Source organism: Achroia grisella, unplaced genomic scaffold, assembly GCF_030625045.1.
Source record: "Achroia grisella isolate CSIRO2021 unplaced genomic scaffold, CSIRO_AGI_Agris_v1 utg511, whole genome shotgun sequence".
NCBI lineage: Eukaryota > Metazoa > Arthropoda > Insecta > Lepidoptera > Pyralidae > Achroia > Achroia grisella.
This window is the reverse complement of record NW_026712905.1, coordinates 1,433,629-1,461,472: the sequence shown is the minus strand read 5'-3', so window position 1 is coordinate 1,461,472 and position 27,844 is coordinate 1,433,629. Positions and strand designations below refer to the sequence as shown.

The window sequence follows — 27,844 nt, the reverse complement described above, 5'->3', positions numbered from 1 at the left end:
TTTATATATTATGCCAATCATATATTTATTTATTATAACAATTACACTTATCATTTATTTTTCTTTTTTAAATCTTTTTTATTAGTCTTAAACACTCGCAATAATATTTTTATAGCTACAATTGTGATTGCTACAATAAGTGCTAGTAAATCTAAATAGAATTTCTGATATAAAGGAACGTGTAGCGCCGGGGAGCGTAGATGCGGCGCGCCTCCCGTGCGTATCACGTGCTCCACCCAGTGCACCAACTCCTTACCAGGTGGAACAGGTCGGTCGTGGTATATTGCCGAGAGCTCTTTCACTCTATTCTTATATCTGAAAAATCAGTTTTCGAATTAATCAATGAAGCCGATAAAATTACTTTAGCATTTTTTACTACGAATGATGATTGGCTGTGCCTGCGATTTCTTTCGGTAACTCGCTTCTTTCGTTTTAACTACTAAAGTTGGAATAATAATAAGTTATCTAAATTTTTGGCTATATAGCAATTGAAATTTAAAAATTATATTTAATGTTTCTCGAAGCTAATTACAATATATTAACAAAACCCTATTCAAATCGGTTCTGAAACTCCACAAATAACATGAACAGTACAAGTTGTTTTCCTAATAATTAATAATGTATAATATGTGATAACTCTAAATGGGATAAGGAAGAAGCAGATTATGATTAAAATTGTATTAAAAACTTAACTTGTATACCTTGTTTATACTTACTCAGGATTACTAAGGACTGTTTCGATAGCAACTTTCAGCTCGTCCACCATTGTATAAGACAAAGGTACTTTTACAGCGAATCCTTTATTCACAGCTCTCTCAATATTGGTGAACTGATCTCCAAACACTGGTATGCCTATAATTGGCTTTCCAAAATGGACAGCTTCAGTTGTTGATAGAAGTCCGCCATGTGTGATAAAAAGAATACAATTTGGGTGTGCTGAAATAAAAATTAGTAATCTTTAGATTCAAGATATTAACTTAGTATTAATTAGTAATCTTAAATTAGTACCAACACGTACAGATTAGTAGTATTAATTATGGATCGCACTGCTTAATATTGTTGAAGTGTCCTAATAGTCGCCTAGTTTTGATATTATTGTCTCTTGATGTTTTTAATGAGACAATTATCAAATTCTGTGCCCTGAGTTCTAGTACCCAAAAATGAAAATATTGCTAGTATTGGACATATTACAGCAATTATGTTGCCAAATACAATTAAAAGACTTAGGAAAAAGATACACATATATTCTAAAAAAGATTCACTTTGGTCCTTTAGTTTGGATTTCCAGTCTTCCTTAATTGGCTTTTATCGATACCAAGACTTTACACCTTAACCCTTAAAGTTTATTATAGCACAGATATACATAAATACCTAATATACTGCGTTGTGGTGCCCATTGAACTGTATGCACGTTTTTGGGCAAATCAACCGTATCATCTTCAAATTTCCACAGCACCGTTTGTTTAAGACCTCTAAAAATTTTCAGGAATCCACGTTTTAGTTCATCTGGAAGATCCTTGCTTTTCAGATTTGATCCCAAGCTGAAGTATATTAAGCCATTTTTTGCATTATCGAGGAGTTTTTTTAAGTCCTGTTAAATTCATTGTAAATAAGTGTAAAATTTCTATATATATACTTAATGAATTAATATACCGATTTATTTCATATCTCCTTATGGCGCCTTTACAGGTGCGTGGTACACGGTAAGACTATGAAGCTTTCTCTAGTAACTAAACTGAATTTATTAAAAAAGTCTAACCTACCAAGGACAATGAACTATATTTAAATCCAAATTGATTAATGTATTAGAAAGTCCATTTTATATTTAAATCTCAATTAATAGTAGACAGATACAAAAACTTACATCGGGCAATGGTTCTACTTCATTGTTAATATGGTATCCTGCAATGGGCTTGTAATTTTGCGGTAATCTCGTTGCCTGTCCTAAAGATACATGAGAATTACCCAAAACTAGAGAAATGTTGCTCTGTACTTCTCTATAGCCAGGAATAACTTTTCCTCTTTTTGTGATGTACGGTCCGATTAGGTTTTGGAATTGGTTTTCATCGAGGCCATCGGAGTAACTGAAAGAAAAATCATTCAATATCCAGTACCTACAATGCAGTTCTTCTTTTGCAATTTGAGTATTATCTGTTGAATGTAATTTTTCAAAGTTCTATTGATACCATATACCTATTGCTTCTAATTAATCTAGTCTGTTAATATATAGTAAAAATAAAATGTGCTGCTATATTTTATAGCAGTTTACTGGCGATGATATATTTTCAACTATCTTCATATTCTATTTATTTAAATATCTCCTCACCTACTTTTATTTCTAGATTTACAATTTCAAATGGAATATTTATTGCTCTTTTATGCTTAAGGAAAGAACTGGCATTATCTGTGTGTGTCGTGGGTCATCTCATCAATTATTATAATAGTAATGCTAGGTGTATCATTAAATGCATACTTACAAAGTCTTCATTGCTGTACCCAAAAGCTGAAAGAAGAGTCCAGTTACTCGTTCTTGAAAATTAAATGGCGGTACTATACTTGACGAACTATCTGGCACATAAGCTGGATTTGTACTTTCATCAATCAAGCTAAGAATTATCCAATGTGGTTCTATAGTGGAAAACCAGATGAATGGACAATCAAATACAGTAGCAATACTGGAATAGTCAAATCAATATTATTTTAACACATCAGTAGTAATAGCATATATGATTATTAAATCTAATTTAATTCGTTAACCAATAACATTGTCTTATAGCAAATAAAATACATACCCACTATATGCATCATTGAACATCCATTCAGATATCACAACATCAAATCTCTGGTTGGTATCATTGAGTAATTTAACAACATTAGGATTCTTAACGGTCATTTCAAAGAGATCACTTGTAAATTGCATCATTTTTAGTGGATTATTAAAGATTGCTTCGTTGTTTAAAATCATCTTCATATTAAACATGTTTTCTAGAACATATTAAATTTTAATATTATAAAACCACTTAACAAATTAGATTTGTAGAAGTATAGTTTTGTCAATAGAATCTAAATAATCTTCAAACTTATAATTTAAATTAATTATAGTCCAATATCGACCACCAGTATTCTCAAAAACAAACGAATAGAGACATAAAGTCAAATAAGTTAATACCAATTTTTGGTTCATGAACAATTGACCGAAAATATTTAAGAATGCTATAGTAGATATTGTAACATCAAACTCACCATCTATTGCGTCGAAATTGTTGCTAACATCAATTTGTTGCAAATTTGGACTCGCCTTCTTTAAAGGCAAAGGTGTGATATATGTAACCTGCATGACAATTATAGCTATATAGGTATACATGTCACAGTGTTATTATGAATTACAAACCTCGAATTCCATACCTCATGTCCAGCGTTCAGCAAATGTGAAACTATGCCAGCACCAAGTATTCCATGACTTTTGCCAGGTAAGGTAAATACAACCAATATGTTATACGCATCGCATATATTTGATGCCAATATGGCAAATAATAGCAATAAGACTCTCTTCATTATCTAAAATATGAAATGTGTAATTAATTATTTGACTATCTCAATGGTCTAAGACAGTGATTCCCAAAGTGGTCTATATCGACCCCTAGGGGTCTATGCACAAACTGCACTGCAACTTTATGTTTATAACACTAAACTTTACTACAGTTAGATATTTACAAAAAACCCAATACCAGGTAAGAATGGGGGTTCTACCCAAAACCGAAAAATATGGCAAGGGGTCTACTACACAAAAAAGTTTGGGAACCTCTGGTCTAATGGTTTAGCAGACCGCCTTACTACCAATGGTCGCGTTCGATTCATATACATAGACGAGTATAGAAAACACCCAGACTAGCATACTCATGTGTACAAATATTTATACGGCGCGAGGGATCGAACCTACCTAGTACCCACCGTCAAGAGGACAATACAATAAATTGATTGAATTAAACTCGACATAGGCACAAAACCCTAGAGTAAACCCGTAGTTTAACCCCGTATTAGTTTAGCTCAAGACAGCTGACTTTCAGGTACATCTATAGGCCAAAAATAAATCATTATTTAGAGGTAAATTATACGTTTTATAGTAAGAATTACTTGAGTACGCAATGTATTGCTAGTATTATGTCAGGTCTATTTTTTTAATAAAGTGGTAAACGTTAGTTTGTTATAAACATACCTACATAAATATATCAATAACCATGACGTGCACAAATTTACATATCACTGTAACGTTCTTAATATCGTCTATGACATCTATATACTTACAGTTTTATATCTTAAGTTAGATAAATGACTATTCTGATATAATTACTTCAATTGTAATTATGACTTTCATTATTACGTAGCGTTACAGTCAGCATGACTGACAAATTACAAATAACTCGATATCTGCATACTTTAGTTAGATACCCGTGTTACCATAACTGACAACACGTCTATACCGCAGTAACATTTATACACGTTACCTTAAAATGTATTAAATTACTTACCTACCTAGTTACGAATCTCTATTTAAAATAGTTTAAAGATGAATTAAGTGAAGTTTTTTACTCATTAGAAGATTTATTTTATACGTAAAATAAAAGACATAGACTATTACGTTATTAATATTATATTACAATAGCCTAGTGTAGGAATTAATATTAATAAGAACAGGTAAAACTATTTGTTAATTAAATTATTTTATTATTAATTTTATTAATTATTAATAATAAAGATTAATTAACTGTGACAGAAATAATATTAAAAAGTATAATGAATTTGCATGTCATATATACTGAATGTGAGGACAAAATTGGTAAATATTGTTGAACACTTGCTAATGATAATCTAAAATCCGCTTTGTGTAAATCCCATTTTTTTTCGTAAATAAACATTCATTTCTTTTAAAATTATTTATAGAAATAGAAATAATCTTTATTTAAATAAACTCATTACAAGCACTTTTGAACAGTCATATTTTTTATTCTACCAATATAATAATAATAATAATCTTTATTTACTACTTACAAGGATCACTCATATGACTTGTGTTTTTGGTTATTATCACCTATAACGTATTCATATCTATAAATAGTTATCATAAGGATAGGGAACATAACGTCTGTCATATTGCGGGTCTAGGGTTCCGAAGCAACAAAATTGAACCACAACTTCGTCTCTCCATCCATCCATCATTACACTGTGTATGGTGATCAGTAATTTTTTATTTTTTATTTTATGCGAATAGAATCATAATTGTTGTTCAAAATTATTAACGTGGTTAAGGTGTCTTAAACAAATAGGGCATGTCCATACACCATCTACAGGACAGTCAGAAACGTCCAACGGAGTCAGAAACGCAACCTCGTAACTCCTGCATCAGCGCTCATAGGTATACTATGTGGTTTTTTAGTAAAAAATATCACATCGTCATCCCTCCAACTGAGAGTTTGTTTTTGTAAAGATTATTACCACATGATAAAAAAGTGTCATGTCTTAAAGTGTCATATTAAAACTTTTATGTATTTCAAAAGTACTTTCTATGTTTGTTGTTTAATTATTATTTAAACGGTAACAAACACTGATTTATTGCAAAATTGTCTGAAGCGATTTTTCTGTTTCTTAAATTACTATTGATGAAGGGTTTATGGAACTACTAGCTGTTACTTACATCTTTCTGTACGCAAATTTGAAATTAAAATAAGAGATGGGACTATTTCACCTACTTCTAGATTACTTTTTAGATGAAATATTACCTACACACTTGTATTTCCTCGTAACACAAAATATGCACTCTAATTACAAAAATAGTAATAAAAAGAACCCTGGACAATTCACACAGCGTCACCGAGTGCCAACCTAAGCAGAACTTGTGAGCAGAGCTTGTGTTATGGGTACCAGACAATAATTAGAAATACTTAGATATATTTTATTTTATAAATACATACATAACATTTATAGACTACACCCAGACTAACAACTCATACTCGTGTATGTTTAAGTAACAATTAATTTCGTAAGAGGAATCGAACCCGAGACCACTGGAAGTTAGGCGATGACTAATCCGCTAGATAACGAAGGTCGTATTTTGATGAAGACATGGAATTGTAATCATATTACATAATTTGTATGGAACCCTCAATCTTCAAATCCAAGTCGCACATATACAATTTTATATAGAAATCTTATCTTCGATAAATATTTTATCGCTATACGATATCTTCAGCGACTGCAGACAGATATTTAAATAATTATATGTTTTAAATGAAAATACTTGCTGTTACTACACAGTAATTTTATCCTAAATTGTAAAAAAAATACGGAATTTTGTGATTATTACCTCATTATATTTATTCATTTATATATGATTAAATCTAATATCCTTGACAATACTGAAAGTGTGTATATCATGTAACCTATATTATAGTTTTTTTTACTGGATGAATATAGTATGCTGCTGCCTGCACTAACCGTATACCCTGTGGAGGATTGATGGATGATGATGAGGTCAGGTCAGTCAGGTTATCGTGGTAATTCACCAAGAATTAAGGATGCTTTTCAGGAGGGACGTGGAGGTTAACCTGACACGACATTGCTAGCCATGAGGTCACTAATCCCCGTTCCTAACCATCACTTATCCCTTGTAATATGTGGATGTTTCACGTTTTATAGTTTAGAAGAATCAGAGCCCAATTTTTTAATAAATGTAAGTATATATAGGCTAAATAAATCTCAAAAAAACACCCTCAAAATTAGTAAATCGATAAGTAAATATAATATATACATATACATATGTATTACCTGGCAATATAATTTATCAATATTGATATATAAAGCACTTCACTTCACTTCCATATAAATAAAGTTTTATTACTGATTATTAGCATTGAATTAACACAGTAGAGGATAATGAGGCCTGATTACACTTTATCTGATTTTGTAATTTGTTGATTTAAATTATACTAATTGTACTGAACAATTAGTATAATTTACTTATTTTAATTATGTATAAAAGTTACCTTTTACGACTAAATTTTAATGATATCATCATCTGCTTCCTCCTTATCCCATTTATTTGGGGTCGGCATAATATGTTTTTCTCTTCCATTCATCCCTGTTCGCAGTCACCCCGTTATTTACTCCCTTTCTTACCATATCATCTTTCACACAGTCCATCCATATCTTTTTCGGCCTTCCTCTGCCATTATAACCACCCACATTCATTAATTTTAATTATTATATGTGGTATGATTTCTTCGTGATAATGGAATCTTGCACCCGCCTGCACTAACCAGGAGCACCAGTGGAGGATGTTAAGATGAATATAAAGTTAGGTTAGTAAGGCCATCGTGTGAAATTCACCAGGATTTCGTCATGATGGTTTCCTGGGATGCTAGAAATGGAGTCATTAACCCGATTACTAACTATCCTCTTTGATTCTCCTGGGAGATACACGGGTGATAAAACTTATTCAGTGAAGTTAATAGTGCTGTTCCTGTCTTTTTGGCATCCGCGCTCCCAGCTTCCAAGATATAGGTCTAATCTAGTTAGGGGACTACTGATAATAATTTGAGAATAATTTTATTGTAGTAAATAAATGTAAATCTATAAGTAAGTAAATAAATAAATTTACATGTTGATAAACGCTAACCGTCGTCAATATTGGTAAATGCTAGTACTTTCTAACAGGTAGGCCGTCTGAGCCCACTTATCAAATTCAAAATATCTTTATTCATGTAGGTCTATTAGAGACTCTCATGATATGTCAAATCTACCGTCAGTTCGAAATGATTTCGAGATGAGAACTGACAAGAAACTCAGCTCGTATTCTTTTCAAATTAATATTATACATGTTTACAAGAATACAGATTTTTAAATTCAAACTTGGGAGAATAGCGTAACCAATAGCGTATGCTATTGCCAAAGCAAATAGTCTAATCAGTGTTCGCAACCCAAACAGACCAGTTCCTACAAGCAACACCCATTCACGAGTATGGCGGATGAGCCAGCCATCATTGCACTCAACCATATTTGAGGGAGCAAATCGACCCGGCCCACCACGCTGCCACAAGTTTGAACTTTATTTAAAGACAAAAATTTTTAAAAATGTTATTTTGTTGTATCTTCCGTATTTATATTCATATGCATGTAGTAAAAAACGATTGAAATTGAAATACATAAATATATCTTGAAATCAAACATATTGAAATACATCTTGTTAATACATAGAAGTCTGATCTGACTATAGAGAATACATACAAACATGCTAATGACAACAAATGTATGCATGGTGCGAGGAATCGCACCCGCGACCAACGGAAGCAAAGCGGTGTGTTAAACAGCTACACCATCGAATTTGACTTTAGCATTTGTAAGTAGCTACATTTGTCAATATTATAAATATTGCTAATAGCTAACAGTCAGGCGTTTTCGTACAGTTATTATTATCTCTGAATATATACCTAAGTACTGTGAAGATACAGCACAAACTTCTTTATAATAAGATATTTAAGTTTATATAACTTTAGTTAATTTTCAGATTATAGGTTTTATGTATAATAGGTAAGTTAATATTCTTATTTTGATGTATATTTTTATAAATAAAAAGCGTCATCACTTACCTCAGATGAGCTGTGTGCTTCTATACTAAGTATGTTATAAAAAATATATATTTTAAAATAAAATTATTCTCATGTAGATTAGTCAGTTATCTCCAAGAGACTACGTTTGATGTGCGGAATATAGACAGTATTGCCAACTTAGTGGGTTTACCACTTGAAATGGTCAAATTAACTATCCTCTTGGTCGGCAAAATTTGTTCGTAACATTAAACTTTTTTTGAATAATTTGGTTGTTACTAATTATTCTTATTCCGTTAAATAATTTATTACACATGATGGTAAGTGGCTATACTCACTGTATTCATGATTAAAACGCCATATTATTTTCAAATGGGTGTCTGGAGTAGATTTGTTTAATTATACTTTGCAGTTATCACCAATATATTGATAGACGTATGTCCCATTTAACCGTAAGATAATATATAATTCCGAGCAACGTAAGTACAGTAGTTTGCAAATTTTTTAATAATAAGGCCACAGACGGAGAGCTTTAATCATTATCAATTGGGGGAAAGGGGATTGTTCGTAATGGGAACTAGTAACCCCCATTGCTAGCAATGTACCATGTTAGGTCGACCTCCACGCGGTTCCTCCTGGAAACCATCGTTATAAATTCCTAGTGAATTTGTCACGAAGTGCTAACTGACCTGACCTTATATTCATCTTATCATCCTCAACTGGTGTCCTGCCAGCGTAAACCGTTAGCGCAGGCGAGAGCACCATTTCATTATCATCCACAAAAAAAATCATTATCAATTTAGGTACATTGACCTTAGCCTCCGAATTCAATACGTACTTGTCGTTTTTATTCACAGTAGATATTATCACAGCATATCTCAAGTAATTGTGTCACGCAAGCGATCCGTGCAAGTAAATTAAAATCAATGCCAGTTAGTAATATGACATAGTTAGAAGTACCAAGACATCATAAAAGCGGAAAGTATTTTTTTTCTAATTTACAATCAAAATGTTCAAGATTTTACTATTAATTTCAATACTAAGTTATGTGTGTTCATATAAAATTCTTGTTGTATTCCCATACCCGGGGAAGAGTCATACAATCCTGGGTAATGGATACGTTCGTCATTTACTTAAGGCCGGGCATGAGGTATGTATTAATTTAATATAAATAACGTTGATATGATTGCCATTGCCACTCCCGCCAGCAACTAAAACACCATCCTGATCATCTGGATGAATGGCGGTCCTCCACCGTGCGTTTATCTGAACTTTTTGCTACGTCTACGTACGTATTTCCGAACCGATATGATATTGAAACCTTCGAGAAAATTGTTCATTAATTCTCAAATGGTCGGGCAACGCACTTGCAATTCTTAGATTACGACTTATATAAATTCTTAGATAGTTTTTTTTTGTAAATACAAACCTAATATACCCACCCAGACCAATACAAACAATCATACTCATGATTACAAAAAAAAATTGAGTTTTACAACGAACAAATTATTAAAATGGTACCGATTTATGAATAAAAATATATGGAAATTTTTGGCTTTATTTTAGTAGAGCGAAATATAGATATATATTAAAGTGAAATATAAGTAAGAATTTAGAAACTGCCATCCGTAGTACTGGGATAGAATAGGATATATTAATACTAAAATCGAGTTTTAGATAAAATTTAATATCATAACATTTTTAATCTAATAAGGGCTCTATTGTAGATACACAAAGTATGTACATGATGTTCTTCTTTCGTTTTAATGGCAACTAAATGTATTTTCCCCAGAATGTTGCGACGACTTTTGCGCGTTCTGTCGTATTTTTTAGATCTTCCTTTGTGCAGGCTGTTGGGCACAAAGGACAGGTCAATAGATAAGACATAGTCTGGGATGGCGTAACAACATAGTCTGTTGCAAGATATCTTTAAATTGATTTCTATTCCAGGTGACCTACATTACTTCTATTCCTATAAAAAATACGAACAAGAATCTCAGGCAGATCGATGTATCCAGTAACATAGAACTATTTACATTACGTAAGTACATTACTTTTAATAAATTAACATGAAGACTCCAATCAGCCCCTGTGGCATCCATATAAGCGCCTTTTGTGCATCAAAATTTGTTGTCAATATAATTTTTGTATTAGATGTTTAGTGCGATAAAGAGTTTCTAATAAAATAAATACTTCTCTCTCATAATTTATACAAACAAAAACTGTAAAATAAACCAATATTAGAAAGAAAATGGCATAACAGATAAAATAGTTTAACATCATTTTTATAGTTAATCAGGCTAACAGCCCACTTGATGGTAACTGGTAAAGTTACCACTGACAATAGTAAAGCGATAGCATCTATACATTGACAGCATTACGGACATTACATCATTATGTGATATACGTGGAACCTTTTATGTTTTCTTATCCCGTAGGAATACGATGTCATGCCTTTCTACCCTGTAGTTTTACTACCATATCTCATCCTTGAATTAAAACACACATTTCAAAGGCACCCGTTACGCAAACGACATTTTAGAAGTCTGCCTAAAGAATTTGGAAAAAAATGGATACAATATAGTTATTAAAATAAAATATTGAACACACGATATTTTACCTTATAGACGTGAAAATATATGTACTGTATAAAAAATTTATTGAAACAAATTTACTAATATTATAAACGCGAAAGTTTGTGAGTATGAATGGATAAATGGATGGATGATTGTTACTGTTTCACGCAAATACTACTGAACGAATTTTGATTAAACTTTATAGTAATAAAGCTTACACAGATTAGCACATAGACTATAAATTTATTACGTGTGAAAGCGCGGGCACCGCTAGTCTTTAATAATAAATTATGGAAGCTTGTTATATACTCGTGGAGCAATTACATATATGCTTTTTCCAAGTAAAGCAATTTTATGGCTGGGGATACATATTTTACAAGCATTTCTCTGACTATTTAGAATCACGTATAAATTTCGATTAGTTCTGACAAAAACAATTGATCCGTAAATGTAAAGACAAGACACTGTTAATATTTTATACTTTTTAAATAATTGGTTTACAGTTGAAAATCTGGACCTTGAGAAGCAAGTCAATAAAGTGATTGACTTAGAAGACACAAACTCACTGTTATCTGTAATTAGAAATATAGCTAATAATACACTTCACAATAAAAATGTACGCACATTTATAGAAGATCCTAATGAAAATTTTGATGCTGTTATTGTGGAATGGCTGTACACGGAGCTCTATTGTGGGTGAGAAATATCTTACAATAAATTTAAAACGTTCTGAATTTGAAAAGATATCGACTATTTTTTGACAAAGATATCATGTCTCCTATAATTTCAGTGATTAACAGCACTCTACGACCGAAACACAACTGCTTTGCGACTTAAATAGGTGACACTGAGGTATCCGCGCAGACGACTTTTCACAATCTACCTTAGTAAGAATGTAAGATATTGCAAAACTGATCTGTACTGGTTCTTCAATGTTGTCAAAAATTTAAAGGAGTTATTAAATTGTATTTTAATTTAATAGAGATTATCTTTCTCTCTAAGCGAATAGAAAAAATATTACTATAATACGTATTACAGAAACGTAGTATACAGAAACAGGTAATAGTGATCAATTTCTTCCCGATCCAAAACTGCAGCTGACTTTCACTTGGCTTCATAACCATCTTTGAAGTTTTCGACCGGGAGGAAATAATTGATGAAAAAACCTGGCGGACTAGTATCATAGTGTGGTGTCGCCGTAAGAAAAGCACCATCCTATCTCTTCCCGTGGGTATTGTAAAAGATGATTAAGGCATTCATCGACCAGAGAACAGGCAGCAGCGTTCTGCTGAGTAACTACCACCACACTGCGATCGCCAACCCGCATGCCAAGCGTGGTGATTATCGCAATATCCTCCCAAATGGACTAAACATAATATCTAAATGAACAAACATTTCAGTAGGACAAGTTGACATTAAAAGTCAATAAAAATCTATTTTTGTATTCTTGTACAGGTTTGCTACTGTATTTGACAGTCCACTAATATGGTCATCTTCGATGGACCCTCATAGCATGGTGCTGTCCCTCATAGACGAAGATCCCAACCCTGCTTACACCTCCAACCATATTTCTCACTTCGACCCACCGTTTACTTTCACACAACGGTTGAATGAACTGTGGACTATCATAGATCTGAAGATATTGAGATGGTATGGTAACCTTACATAATTATATAAATGTTTATAAAATGAAATTTCTTAAACAACCTGCATATTTTTGATAAATGTCACTTAATATAACGTACAGTTTAAAATATTTTATTATACATGAAACTTACTTTAAGTATAAGAAAATTGTTAATATGCATTCGTCAAGTACAAAAGGACTGACTAAAATTATCAAAACCTAAAATTAACCCAGGATAACTTCAAACTGAGCAGTTTGTACTATCTACTTGTTTAATATTTTAAATTTATTATACACATATTATATACTTAGGCCAATCAATTATACCCATGAGTACAAATGACATAACATGTGAGAATTAAAACGATAACAATAATTGGATTCTTCCAATAATTGCTATAAACTGCTAGACCACCGACGCCGTCAAAATATAACAATACAACTATTTTCTTTATTTCTAGGTGGTTATATGATATAGATAACAAAATATTTGCTGACGGCTTTACAACAGCAGCTGCAAAACGTGGTAGAACGCTACCATCGCTGTATGAGGCACAGCATTCTGGAGTGTTAATGTTAGGTAATTCCCATGTATCATCAGGCAAAGCGATGAGGCTACCACAAAACTATAAACCTATTGCAGGCTACCATATAGATGACGAGGTTCGACCACTACCTGAGGTAACATTGAATGAAACCTAATAACTTTTTCCCCCATTTAAGATTAGACAGCAATAATAAAAAAAAGTATTCATGCATATTAATAATGATGACATCGCATAAAATATGAAGTTTTAAACTTTCAAATGATATATCTTTTTTATTAAAATGTTGTATACCTTCACTTAAAACAATTTTCAAATGCAGAGGTAACAATATATTTATGAAAATGTAATAGAAATATGAACATATTATATATATCATAATGACACAAGTAATTCACACAACGCAATCTAGTTCAAAGTTATGTAGCTTGTATTATGGGTACTAAACAAATAATATTATATAAATATTACATATTTAAATACATTTTTTATATACATATACCATACCATACTGTTTCAATACATTCATACGTATAATGTATCGTACAAAAACGAACCTGCAACCATCGCAAGTTGAAATAATCCTACATAACGTACGCCATAGAAAATAATCCTGAGGTACCACCATCCGTAGATACTGAGACATTTCTTCAACCTTATGTTTCTTGTTTTGATGTTATTATTAAGATATTTAATCATGATATTACACTATTTAACTTTTTCATTGAACAATCAAGAAATCTCATATTAAGATGGTCAATTAGCGATGCGCTACAGCGAAGTTATAATATTTGTAAAATGGGAAGAAAATAGAAGTGAATAATGATATCAAGCCGACGATGGCAATTCAACATACATATAATAAATACATGTGCTCAAAGTATTTGTTTCTTCAGGATTTGCAGAAAATTATGGACGACGCTAAACAAGGCGTTATTTACTTTAGTCTGGGATCGATGGTGAAAAGTAAGAGTATGCCCAGTGATATGAAGAGTAACATATTAAAGATGTTTAGTGCACTGAAGCAAACAGTGATTTGGAAATTTGAAGAAGTTCTGCCCAATTTACCGAAGAACGTCCACATTCTTGAATGGGCACCGCAGCAGAGTATACTAGGTTCGTTTGGTAAATCTATTATTTGCGCTACATAAGGGTTGGCAATGCGCACGTGACACCACTGAGGTTTCAGGCGTCAATAGGCTACGGTAACCATTTACCATCAGATGGGCCGTATGCTTGTTTGCCACCATCTTAGTATAAACAGCCCTCCGAAATTGTTTAGTCAAATTTAATGAAATTTATTACTCTATTTTTATACCTCTAAGAGATAAGGGTGGCCCATTCCAAATTTATCTTTTTTTTATTTTAGATCAAAATTTACTCCGATATTTAAATTTGGTAGACTTCAAAACTCAAGTACAACTGATTGGCCTACATATCCACTAAATCAAGAAGTTTTGGTTTACGAATAATCCTTCGGCTGCATCATAAATTAAAATTGTACTTACTGATAATTTTATGTAATTTTCATATTTCAGCTCATAAAAACTGCATCCTTTTTATAACACATGGTGGTCTTCTCTCAACGACTGAGGCTTTACATTTCGGTGTACCATTAATTGGTGTACCTATATTTGCTGATCAGCATGTCAATATCTACCGAGCAGTGAACAAAGGTTTCGCTAGACATGTTCCCCTGAACAAGGATATGGCAGAAGATTTGAAAGAAGCTATAGATGAAATACTTGGAAATCCTAAGTAAGTCCATTATATAATTCTTAGTTCCAGTATAACTTCAAAAACAGTAAACTAGTGGATAAATCATAGTCTGATACAAGTTACGCTTAGTGCAGAGAATGTTGTAAATAAATTTACACAACTATTATTAATAATTTTACCGTATTTCATTTTATCAAAGATAATAATAGCGTTATAAGCTTATTAGGCACATTGATTTTGGAATAAATAGTATAATACATCATATTTAAAATTAGTGTTCTTGTAACTAAGTACATAACAGTTATGTCTTACTGCTGTATATCCACTGAATATCTCCATCAAAGCTATGCTTAGTGCTGAAAACGTTCTAAATGTACACAACTAAACTTAATTTTACAACTAAATTTAATTTTATCAAAGATATATAGATAATAATATCCTTAGATAATTTAGCGCAATATTTTACAAAACTAAGCAATATTATGAGCACTAAATAACTGGTAGAATTACTTAAATAAATTTATTATGTAAATACATACAATTCAATCATACTCTTGAATATAAAAGTTTGTATTGTGCGAGTAATTAAACCCTCAATCATAGATAGTAAAGTGTACTGACCCGATAATAAAGCTGATATTATGTTCATATTCTTTTACAGATATAAAGAGAAAGTCAGAGAATTATCATTCGTTCACCATGATAGACCAATATCACCCGGTGATGAACTAGTGCATTGGGTGGAACATGTGATACGTACTAAAGGTGCACCCCATCTCCGCTCTCCAGCATTCGACGTACCATTCTATCAGAAATGCTACCTTGATCTCGCAGCACTAGTTTTAGCAATATTAATAGCAATTAAGATAATTATAGTCAAGCTTGTGAGACTGTTATTTAAGAAACCTGGTTTAAAAAAGAAAATAAATTAATATTGTGGTTTTTATTTGTTTTGCGTATTTAACCACTAGTGCAGTAGCGTAAATTCGATTAAAAAATAACATATATATTTTAATCTAGATATTTTCCCCTGTGTATTACATTTTATTTTAAAACTAGTTGCACTCGCGACATCGTCCGCGTGGAATTTAACTTTGATTTTTCTAAAATAAAAGTACCCTAAGTTACTCCTTATTACATCAGCTACCTACCAAAAAAACTCAAATCGTCAAAATCCGTACAGCCGTTTCAGAGATTAGCCGGAACATACAGAAAGACAATTGTAAAAAATGTTATTTTAGTGTTCGTACCGTATTTATGTTCATATGCATGTAGTTAAAAACGGTTATTTCAATATTACAAATAGGTACTCCAATTTTATTTATATAAACAGATGGATGATCAAATTTCTAAAAGAAATGTAGCCTAATTTATGCCACATCACATAACAACGCTATGTTATTTTAGAAATTGTAATTATTTTATTAAAATAAAAACCACAAGGTCGTTGTAATCAACTAGTGCTTACCCTAAGGTAAGCACTAGTCGATTAACATAAATAAAGCGTCATATCGAATTATAATAAAATTTTGTGTAACATTAACATGACTTATGAGAAATATCAAAATTTAATTTTTATTTTTTATTTCCTTGAAATAGCAAATTAGCTAGCATCAGCTGGCTCCATTGATTAATTGTGAGTAGTAGCAGTCACCTCTATACATGAGCAACACTATCGACATCACGTTATCATGACGTAATAACGTGATGAGTTGCTAAACCAGAGTATTAAGATGCTATGCCTCTTATCCTGTAATTTATTTCTTTATTCTTTTGCATACAAAACTGTATACATAGCGGACTTATACCCTGATTATTATTTGTATTCTGACCCGTCATCGGTTAGATATAATAAGGCAGTGTAATTTCATCATCATCAATGATCATAATAGATGATCTGTACATAGTACAAAAGAAGTCGCTTCTGCTGTCTTTTCACTTACATCTCCCTCGCTTACTATTCTTTTAAACTATTTTTATTCGGATTTATTATTATTTTTAATAATGGATTTTTATTCGGTTTTTGTTCTTATGATACGTTGTTGATTTGTTATGACAGTAATTGTTATGATAGTTAGTAAGATATAAAATAGGTAAATAAAGAAAAATAATATATGTACCTATAATTACATAAATAACTAACTGCATACAAATGAAACTTATTTTACAAAACTGCTTGGCTACTGCAATATATATATATATATACAATTATGAAAAATGTCTTATACAATGACACAGGTGAAACTGTGGATCCGCACGCAGGCGATATCTTACATATTCAAAGTCTACCTCTAGTTCAACTTCTTAGTTTTAATTCTATTTTTATTAAATAATGAGGTAACACGTTTTATTGCATATATAATTATTATAATACAGATTACAATTACAGCTATAAGATCGAGATACAACTTTTGGTAGAGCGGCACCGCGAGGGCGGGCGAGCGCAGGTGCGGGGCGCCGCGCGTCCTCACCACGTGCTCCGCCCAGTGCACCAGCTCCGCGCCCGGATGCACCGGTCTGTCATGATATATAAATGATAGCTGCTTCGCTTTTTCTGTATAACTGAAAGAACAGTTTCAATATTAGCGCATTGTGTATTAATGTAAATAACGACTAAAACGAAGTTATAAAATAACCGACTACAGTTTTCGTTCCAACAAACTGGCTATATACTACGTGTCAGTAAAAGATTTCTTATCTGTTTGACTAAGATACTATATATGAAAATACCAGATCTCATTCGAATCTATTCAATCGTTTAAGTTTACCTTCGGAAGGCATGAATTGAATTGTACATAAGTATTTGTATATGCAGTGTAGTCTAATTGATAGATTATATAATAAATAACGTATATGTATTATTCACAAATTATAATTTTTAACACACACTTATAAATTTTACCCATGTCTCTTTACCCATGTCTTTTTACGTCGGTGCTATTAAAAAATACATTTTAATGAAATTTTGTATATATATACTTATTTAAAGTTTTTTTTAGAGCAATCATACAAACCTGTCGTCTTTATAATATGAATAATCTAGATAACAGTTTCACTATTATATAGTATCTATAGAGCTACGTACAGTTCTCAGGTTGTCTCGACGTTTTTCACAACTAACTGACACCACTTTCCTTTAAGGAACCGGACACAGTATAGCGTCAACTAGAGCCATATCTTTAAAAAACTGTCAGCTAAGTTTTGTTTATAACATTATATATATTATGAACACACAAAGTTAAGTACAACTCAAAATGTTTGAAAATTAAAAAAATATGTATGATAATCGCTACATCGAATTTTACTTATATCGCTTACTATGCTTTCACTTTTAATATTCGATTGGTGATGTTTAAATAAGTTTAAGACTAACAGACATAGGACATATATTATACCAAGTGATACTGAGTTCAACGGGTCATCTAGTTAGTTAACCTGGACTTACATTATCAGGTACAGCTCAACAGCCCGCGCCACCAGCGCCGTTTGATTGGCGCATTTCCAAAAAGAGCTGGTTGTAGCAAACAATGCACCAATGGCTCAACGTTGGCCTTATTGGAAGTGTGTGGACACAATGAGGAAAGAAATACAATTCCGAATGGGAACGCACTCCGATAACTAAGATATGCAGTAAAATCATACAATAAACTGCAATGCTTTTATTGGTACATAATAATATACAAAACTATAAATTTAATATATATATTTTTTAATACAAGAACGTGTGTACCTGCCTGCGCTAATGGTAAATATTGCCTAAGTCCAGTGAGCTGAAGTCAGCTCAGCTCATTTATCAGGAACCACAATTCACCAGGAAAACAATGGTTACCAGAAGAGAACGCGTGGAAATCGACCTGACATATTACGAATACTTACAAAGATACTTTCACTTTCACAATGTTGATTAAACTAAAAAAAAATAAAGAATAAAAAGTTCTTTTTTCCAATTAAAACTTAAATTTAAGGACTTTTGAACATACTCATTTTTCAATCATATAAGAAGAAAAAGCAAGAAACTTGCTTGTTGATCTGGTAAACAACATACAATGTGCCGGTATTTTTAAGGAATACGTTACATTTGTGGTACGTTTATCTTTATTATGCGCACTATGCCAAATTAACACTCTATATAAATAAAACGTCCTATCAAATTTGAATAAATTTTATTGCAATATTTGAGTATAAATTTATAAAGTTATGACAAATATCAAAACTTAATTTATTTAGTTCAACTTTTTAGTTTTAATTTTATTTTTATTAAATAATAATGAACTAACACGTTTTATTACATATATAATTATTATAATAAAGATTACAATTACAGCTATAAGATCGAGATACAACTTTTGGTAGAGAGGCACTGCGAGGGCGGGCGAGCGCAGGTGCGGGGCGCCGCGCGTCCTCACCACGTGCTCCGCCCAGTGCACCAGCTCCGCGCCCGGATGCACCGGTCTGTCATGGTATATAAATGATAGCTGCTTCGCTTTTTCTGTATAACTGAAAGAACCGTTTCAATATTAGCGCATTGTGTATTAATGTAAATAACGACTAAAACGAAGTTATAAAGTAACCGACTACAGTTTTCGTTCCAACAAACTGGCTATATACTACGTGTCAGTAAAAGATTTCTTATCTGTTTGACTAAGATACTATATATGAAAATACCAGATCTCATTCGAATCCATTCAATCCTTTAAGTTTACCTTCGGAAGGCATGAATTGAATTTTACATAAGTATTTGTATATGCAGTGTAGTCTAATTGATAGTAATAATAATTATTTAGATGAGTGATTAGCTAATACATAGATGAAGTGGTTTTTTCTTTTTTCTGTTTATATAATTCTAACATATTGTTCTGTCATCAGCTAACAAAAATATTCATGGACAGAAGCATAGTATAATTAGTTTAGTGATTTAAAGTCTATTTCAAAATTATACTATATACATAATATAATATATATGTAACATAATATAACAAATCCATACTTAAGTATTCTCCAGGAATTTTATTATAAATTCCAGAGTCCATACATATTGAGTAAGATAGTTTAAAGATGTTTTACTTCTTCAATTAATTCTCTCTCTAAACACAATTAAGGTAACAACACGTTATTATGTATTATTTCTATAACATATCGCTTTATTCCCTTAATTGCGTAAGCCTTCTACTATTATGTTTCTAAAGCAATGGGATATCGAATGTTAAAATCTAACCAGTAATTATCGTGTATAAATAAACGGCCATTTTTATTAATTAGTCTTTATATAACACAGAAAATGGAATGGCAGTTTTTAGCAATGGTATTTTCGAACCGATACGATATTAAAACTCTCAAGAAAAGAGGTTATTCCTTCTTAAAAGGCAACCAAAGCACTTGCAATACCCCTGATATTGCGGGTGCGCATAGGCGACGGTAATCAGGTGAGCCGTAAGCTCATTTCTTCTCCCCTGTGCTATAAAAAAAACTATTTACCTAGAATCCTTGAGAATATCCAAAATTATTGCCTTCAGATCATCACCCAGTGAGAGAGTTAAATCAACTTTCTTCGCAAAACCTTTCTTCACCATTCTGTCAACATTTGCAAATTGATCAGCAAATGCTGGTATCCCTATCATGGGCTTCCCGAAGTAAACTGCTTCTGTCGTCGACAGAAGACCTCCGTGTGTTATAAAGAGAATACAATTCGGATGCGCTGAAACAAACGTATATATCCATTAAATAATTTTTACATAATATTGTAATTATAAACAAGCTGACTACTCATATAAGGGACAATACATGAACAGCACCATAGATATCAAGTCGTTATCTGAGTAAAGGACGCACATAACCGTGTCATAAGTTGTATTAAGCTGAGGACTAAGGTTCGAACTGCTTGATATATAACAACTTACACAGCAAGGAGCATGGCAGCTGAAATGGATGAGACAAAGGTACCTACGCAATCATAGACACAACTAGTCAACGGATAAACTGATATTATTAAGAAATTTAGAAAATTGACGCTTCTGCCTTCTATTCCAAGGACAACGGTGATCTAGAGGTTTACAATATCTTCTTATTTCTGTTGGTCGGCGGTTTCGTACCTCGCCAGAAATTTTGACATTTGTATTCAAGAGTATGATTGTATTAGTCTGGGAATTTCCTACATCGATCATGGATTTATTTTCTTAAAAAATTCTCTCTGAAGTTTTACTATCCACAACACAATATCTCTTTAGGTTAGGACTAGAACGCTGTGGAATATGTCCAGAGTGGTTATTATTATTGCTTACCTAAAATGCTTTGTTGCGGTGCCCACTGTATTACATGGACGTTACTTGGAAGATTGGCAATAGGTTCCTCGAATTTCCAAAGCACCGTATATTTCAACTCGCCAAATATTCTCAGTAGTCCAGTTTTCATTTCTTCTGGCATATCTTTGCTTTTCAAAATTGAACCCATACTAAAATATATTAATCCATTCTTCGCATTGTCTAATAACTGTTTTAAGTCCTAAAATTATTTTGGCAAAATATAAACAAAATTGATAAAAAAAATTAACATTTTAAAGAACATGAATGTGGAAAGTGGTAAGAGCTCCGCCGAAAAGAGCGTGGCTCTTAAATTATGAATAAATTAATAAAAAAATGTATGAAAGGGAGTTGGTAAATATCGTATCGTAAATAAAACCTTTACTTTACAAGTTTTTTACAATATTGTATAAACAAACGTCTTAAAATTACACAAATGTATCATTTGGGATGGCTATAAAGGTGAGCTCATATTATAGCGTAACCAAGAGAATATATATAGAGAGTAGTAGTGGTGTGGTGTGGATAAGATGTGGATGGAGAGACAAGAATGGATAAGATAAAGAATGAATACATTAGAGGAAGTATGACAGTGGCGCGGGAGTGTCGAAGAAGTTGAAGAGTAATCGTCTGTCGTAATATGTACATGCAATGCGTAGGAATGAAGATAATATTTTAAAGAAGGTGTTACATATAAATGTGGATGGTACATATAAGGGCAGAGGAAGGCCGAAAAAGAGATAGACTAAATGACGAAATGACTGTGAACAAATATGAATGGAAGAGAAAAAAATATTACACCGACCACAAGTAAATGGGATGGAGAATAGGATAAGGAAGGAGCAGATGATGATGATCAATATATAGGGATAGATATCCATTTATTTTCTTATGTTTCTGCTGAATATGCAAATAATTCATTTGTCGATCTATCTACTTCTTTTATTACTGTGATGGTCACAAACAAGCATACGGCCCATCTGATGGTAAACGGTTACCCACCTCTGGAAGCGGTGTTTTTTTTACATCATCAATATGATATCCACCTAGAGACTTGTAATTCTGGGGTAACCTCGTGGCTTGTCCTAATGACACGTGTGAGTTCCCTATTACTAACGATGCATTGTATAAAACTTGTTTGAATGGAGGTAATGTTCTACCCCTTTTTGATATTATTGTTTCAAACACATCTGTATATGTCTTTTCCTCGATTCCATTTAAATAACTGAAATGAAAAGAGTTATTTTAAGTTCATAAAAAATTTTGGAAATAAATAAAAGTTTTGTATTGTTAACCAGTTCTTAACACGAATAATTTTATGGTAAATGAGGTCTTCCTTTTGCAAGACAGCTCGTAACCACGGCTAGTGCAACCTAGTCGAAATATCGAGAAAGGTAAGTACCTTCATTTTCCATAAAATTATCGCGTTACGATCCGGTAAACAATATAAATAATGTATATTAAATACGAAAGTATAAAAATAGCTAATATTTCCTAGTTTAGGAAGCGTAGTAGCCGGCCCTGGTTATTCCGGGTGATTATAACATTTAGGTTCTTGTATATAATTAACTAACTGTGCCTGCGATATATAAGCTATAATATTGTAAAGTGTTATTAAAATCCATTTAGTATCTTTTGCCCCAATTAACAAAGAAAACACTCACAAACTTCCGCGTTTATAATATTAGTAAGATTGTATATGCAATTAACATGTTTTAAATCAATTTAATATGACATTATTTTAAATGTATTGGTTCCTTATTTATTGATAATCTTATACATGAACAACCATTTCCAAGCACGTTTATCATATTAGAAAAATATATTGAAATTGTCTGTGTACTTACAACATTCTGACTGCCGTCATTGTAATCTGGGTAGTCAATTGCTCTATGCGTTCTTGGAAGTTGAATGGTGTTGAACTGCTTAACATGATGTCAGGATTATACGCAGGATGTAAATATTCGTCAACGAGCCTCGTTATTAACCAGTGTGGCTCCACTGTTGATACCCATATATAAGGACAATCAAATACAGCTGCCATTCTGTAACACGGAAAGTATATTTTTTAATGAAAACAGAATGACAAACAATCTAACATGGTAACAAACCGTCATCTAACAAAAGACATTTTCAAGTTTTAAATTTACATTGTCAGTAATTTTGTTTTGCAACTGTCTGAAACTTTCCATCAGGTACGCTGTCAGCTCGTTTGCTATTGCAATGTATTATTAGCTTTTATTAACTATCTCACACGGTTGAAAATTGATTGGCACCGTCGTGGTATAAAATAAATTAATAAAAAATAATGAAAGAAAAACCAGTGCAATTTTTATTTCAAGAAGTTAATGCTGTTTGTTCTAAGTAAATATGTCAATGATAGGTCTAATCATCCTCAAGTTGTATACAATTTTTTCCTAATACTTGGATAGTAAAATATGTTTTGTGTTTCTTGTATAGAACGCAAGATATGTTTAATTCTGTAAGAAAATAGTCGATCCCGCTTTGAAACTGGGTACATGTATAACATCAATGTATGAATACATATAAATTCAGTTTTACTTGATCTACATCTTTATTTTTATCAATAATTTTTGATGCATTATTCGGATTCATTCTTTTCGAGGTACAACTTCATGCACACGTTCGTGGTATGGAATCATAGAACAACAGCGATATATCACAATATAGATTGTTTCAAAGCGTGAATATATATATATTACACAAGTTTCTTGCTCGTTCTTCTTGTGATGAAACAGCTTTCCGAACGAATGGTAGATAAAAAACAAATTGTTATGACTATTCAAAAGTGCTTAAATTAATTTGAATAAATGATTTTCTATTCTATTCTATATATATATAATATTTTTACTTGCAACAGTACCAATAATGTAATAATATACCTCTAATGTATATTTTTTAATAATAATAAATGTTATTGTTGTGCATAGAAAAATATTTACAACAAGAAAATTTTACATAACCTCACTTTTCTAAATGAACACATGTTTCTATTAGAAATATTGTACACATATTTAAAAAAAACTAATAGGTACTTACCCTATTTGTACCTCAGTATAAAACCATTCAGTTATAAATAAATCAAATCGTTCGTTTGGATCATTCAATAGTTTCTGTACATTCTCGTTCCATAGAGTACCATTGTTCAAGTTGGCTACCATGTCGAAGAATAATTTCCAGTCTTTCATATCTACTTCCTTATTTATTATAGCCTTTAAATTAAGATTATCTGTAAAAAAAGAAATGTTTTATAATAATAAATAGAATTGTAATTGTTTTGCGCACTTGATGTCTTCATTTCATAATTAAACGAAAGCGTTTAATTATACAAAAAACTAAATAATATTCCATGTAGTCAATCTTTTTTTTTTATATTTTGTGATTAATACTGGCTGACGCCGCAAACGTTGTTATGCCATATATTAAAGTCGCTATTAAAAATATGATTTACGACAACGAATATTGATTTAGAAGGGTGAAAAATTACAGTTTTACCTATGTATATATATGTATTATAATGTATAAGCTATATTACTGTAAAGTTTCATCAAAATCCAAAAACGGTTCAGGAGTTTTTGCGTGAAAAAGTAACTTTCATCCATCTATAACAATCTTTCGCATTTATAAATATTAGTAAGATATTTCTAACCCTATAATGGAAGAACCCAGATGTTTTAATTATTTTATTTCAATGTTATTTTTAGTATAAAAGCCAAGCAACAAGACGAATTGTACTTACCTTGAAATTTGTTAGCTACTTCAATTACTCGCAGATTTGGGTTTGGATTTGACACTGGGAATGATGTTATGTAGGTAATCTAAAAATTAAACCATAACTTTATAGATATATATATATATATATCCTTATAGATATATATATATATATATATCGTACGCCTAGATTGACTTTACTAACATTACTATTATACTATTACAATTTACTAACATTAAATTAGAAAAAAAAACTAACAAATAGGCCATTGATAAAAAAAGTGTATTATTAGTATTATTATATATATATAAATACAGCAAATAAGCTCATTCATCACTACGTGGAAAATGGTAACAGTCAACTATGAACATGAAGCACAGATCTGCACTTTCTAGTATTACATTGATTCTCCGTGCGGAAGACGGTTCAGTATATATATAAAAGGAGTAAAATAAACTATTTAAAAAAACATCTCGTTTTAATTTGTTTCGCATTTTCATATAGTAACTACTTACAATTTGAAGGTTATCAAACGTAAACATAACGTAGATAACGTTAAACGTAATTAGGCAGAAAAAATAAACAATAGTCTAGCGGTTCACCACAGCTCTATACTGCCGAGGGTCTTGGGTTCGATTTCTCGCACAGTGCATATAATTGTATTCAGGAATATGATTGTTTGTATTTGTCTGGATGTTTTTTAATTGTATTTTAATAATATTTAAGTATTTACATTGACTTGAATTGACCAAGGTTATTATAATATTGCAATTATTATAATAAAAAGTATATAAAAGTAAGAACAAACCTCATGTCCAGCATTCAATAAATTTCTGACCACCCCATCGCCAAGTATTTTATGACTCTGACTAGGTACAGGAAATGATACTAATATTTTGTAGCTCTCCGAAAAACCTCCGTTCATGATCGTCAGTAGTAACAAACATAGTAACTTGTCCATTCTGTAAAAATATATAAGTAATACTGGTAATTTATATATGACTTAGATCTTTTATAACACAAGCATCCGGAACGTTTATATATTTCTTTCTAATATGAACTAAATATTTATAGATATATACTTCCTCGTCAAACTCGGTGCTCTAATGGTTTAACACACTGCTTTTTCTTCTGATGGTCGCGGATGGTCGTTTCACACATACATAGAATTAACACATATAGAATTGTTTGTACCAAGTATTTGTATTAATAAATAAGATCTTAATATAAGCAATTTTGAATTGTTATATTTTTTGATTCAGTCACTCATTCCGCACTCAGACTGTTTACAAGAAGCTTGCGACTGCGAGAATGACAAAGAAACTTGCGAGTTACTCTTTTTAATAAATGTTGTTCAAATTACATTTTTAAGAATTTTGTTCATCAACTTCTTCAACATTTCATTAACATTAAAGAAGCGTCTTCGCGTTTGAAGGGACGACAGTGAAATTTCAGAGTATGAACGTATATCATCCTACTCCTTAGGAATTTTAGCACAGAGGTAAATGTAAGGTGATGTTATGACGTTCATTCAATTCATCAACATAAATGATGAAGTGGATAATGATAAAAATATGACGTGCACTAACGGCCGAAACCTACATTAATTAATGATTTTGAATTTCGAATTTGATGGTAACATCAACCATATAATAAATCGTCAGCTTGTTATTCCAATTACACAAAAAATAATTAGTAATAAAAAAATACTTTGGGAGGGAACTCTTTTGGTAGTAATGAGGACTACGGGCGTATTATGAACTCTTATTCCCATTCAGTTTAAGGCCGTAAACTAAACTGCCTGGAAACTGACTGGATTTTAAAGAGTTCATAATACGCCCCCTGGTGGCATTATTGCTAAATATGTCTATTTAAGGGCAACCTCCACGTCGTCTACAATTGAAACCTTCATGGTTGTTTTATGGTGAATTCGCCATGAGCTAATTCTGACTTCATGCTCATCATCCTACACCGGTGCCGTGCTAACGATAGAGAATGCGAAACCAATTAAAAAAATATAAACCAACCTTTATTCTTTCCGATTGTATATTTTTGATATTACTCTAATTAAGTCTTTTCACATACAGAAATTGTTCATAATTCTGTTTTAACACGGGCACGATGTTATTACGCTTATAATACTTATTTCATTATTATTTAATAACACAACATGGTATCGTAACGAAAACAACACTGTATCATTAAGAGGAACCTAGCTAATCGTCACAACACGAGTTACAATGTTATAATTATAGTAGAGTACCTTAGCCAGCAATTTATATAACTACAATCAAAGTTTATCATAGATTTATATATACAACTACCGGTCCACTTCGGCTTTACCCGAGTTCAATATATTAAAAGTTATATTAAAATGTGTAAACGGAAATAGTACTCAATCTTTTTAGACGTCAAATTGTCTAAGATAATGATCTGTTACTTTAGTAATGTGAAAAGTAAAGTGTGAGTTTTATTCTGAACAAATAATGTAAACAAAAATTTAGTTTTTACTATATATATATATAATATTACGCAGACGAAAGTTGTACAAGTCAGTTAGGTATACGATGGGATAACTAATGGTCACAGATTTAACAAATTTTTAACCAACGTGGAAAAAAAGGAAGTTCTCAATTCGGCTTTATTTTTTTAAATATTTGTAACATAACTCTGTCATTTTGTAATTTTCCTCCAATATTAAGTTATATGTGTGACAATTATATACTACATAATAATAAAATTTATTTA

General features: G+C 31.7%; 3 protein-coding genes across 3 annotated transcripts; 1 reads left to right on the top strand and 2 right to left on the bottom strand.

Moving 5' to 3' along the window:
- Window positions 1-50: 50 nt before the first annotated feature.
- LOC131846512 (UDP-glucosyltransferase 2-like) lies at window positions 51-8,721 on the bottom strand. Its single transcript, XM_059195836.1, has 9 exons — window positions 8,643-8,721; window positions 3,406-3,558; window positions 3,244-3,331; window positions 2,793-2,985; window positions 2,478-2,675; window positions 1,865-2,084; window positions 1,372-1,591; window positions 717-936; window positions 51-315 (listed from the first exon to the last, which is right to left on the bottom strand). The coding sequence occupies exons 2-9, from the start codon at window positions 3,553-3,555 to the stop codon at window positions 51-53; spliced, it is 1,554 nt and encodes a 517-aa protein (XP_059051819.1). The 5' UTR covers window positions 3,556-3,558; window positions 8,643-8,721.
- An 80-nt stretch (window positions 8,722-8,801) lies between these two features.
- Window positions 8,802-15,999, top strand: LOC131846559 (UDP-glycosyltransferase UGT5-like). Its single transcript, XM_059195893.1, has 9 exons — window positions 8,802-8,825; window positions 9,619-9,750; window positions 10,551-10,641; window positions 11,680-11,872; window positions 12,632-12,826; window positions 13,265-13,484; window positions 14,245-14,464; window positions 14,887-15,106; window positions 15,729-15,999. Exons 1-9 carry the CDS (start codon window positions 8,802-8,804, stop codon window positions 15,997-15,999), a joined length of 1,566 nt encoding a protein of 521 aa, XP_059051876.1.
- A 3,291-nt stretch (window positions 16,000-19,290) lies between these two features.
- Window positions 19,291-27,272, bottom strand: LOC131846384 (UDP-glucosyltransferase 2-like). Its single transcript, XM_059195660.1, has 9 exons — window positions 27,124-27,272; window positions 25,905-26,058; window positions 25,124-25,202; window positions 24,424-24,613; window positions 23,211-23,408; window positions 22,366-22,588; window positions 21,346-21,565; window positions 20,543-20,762; window positions 19,291-19,564 (listed from the first exon to the last, which is right to left on the bottom strand). The coding sequence occupies exons 2-9, from the start codon at window positions 26,055-26,057 to the stop codon at window positions 19,291-19,293; spliced, it is 1,557 nt and encodes a 518-aa protein (XP_059051643.1). The 5' UTR covers window position 26,058; window positions 27,124-27,272.
- Window positions 27,273-27,844: the final 572 nt, after the last annotated feature.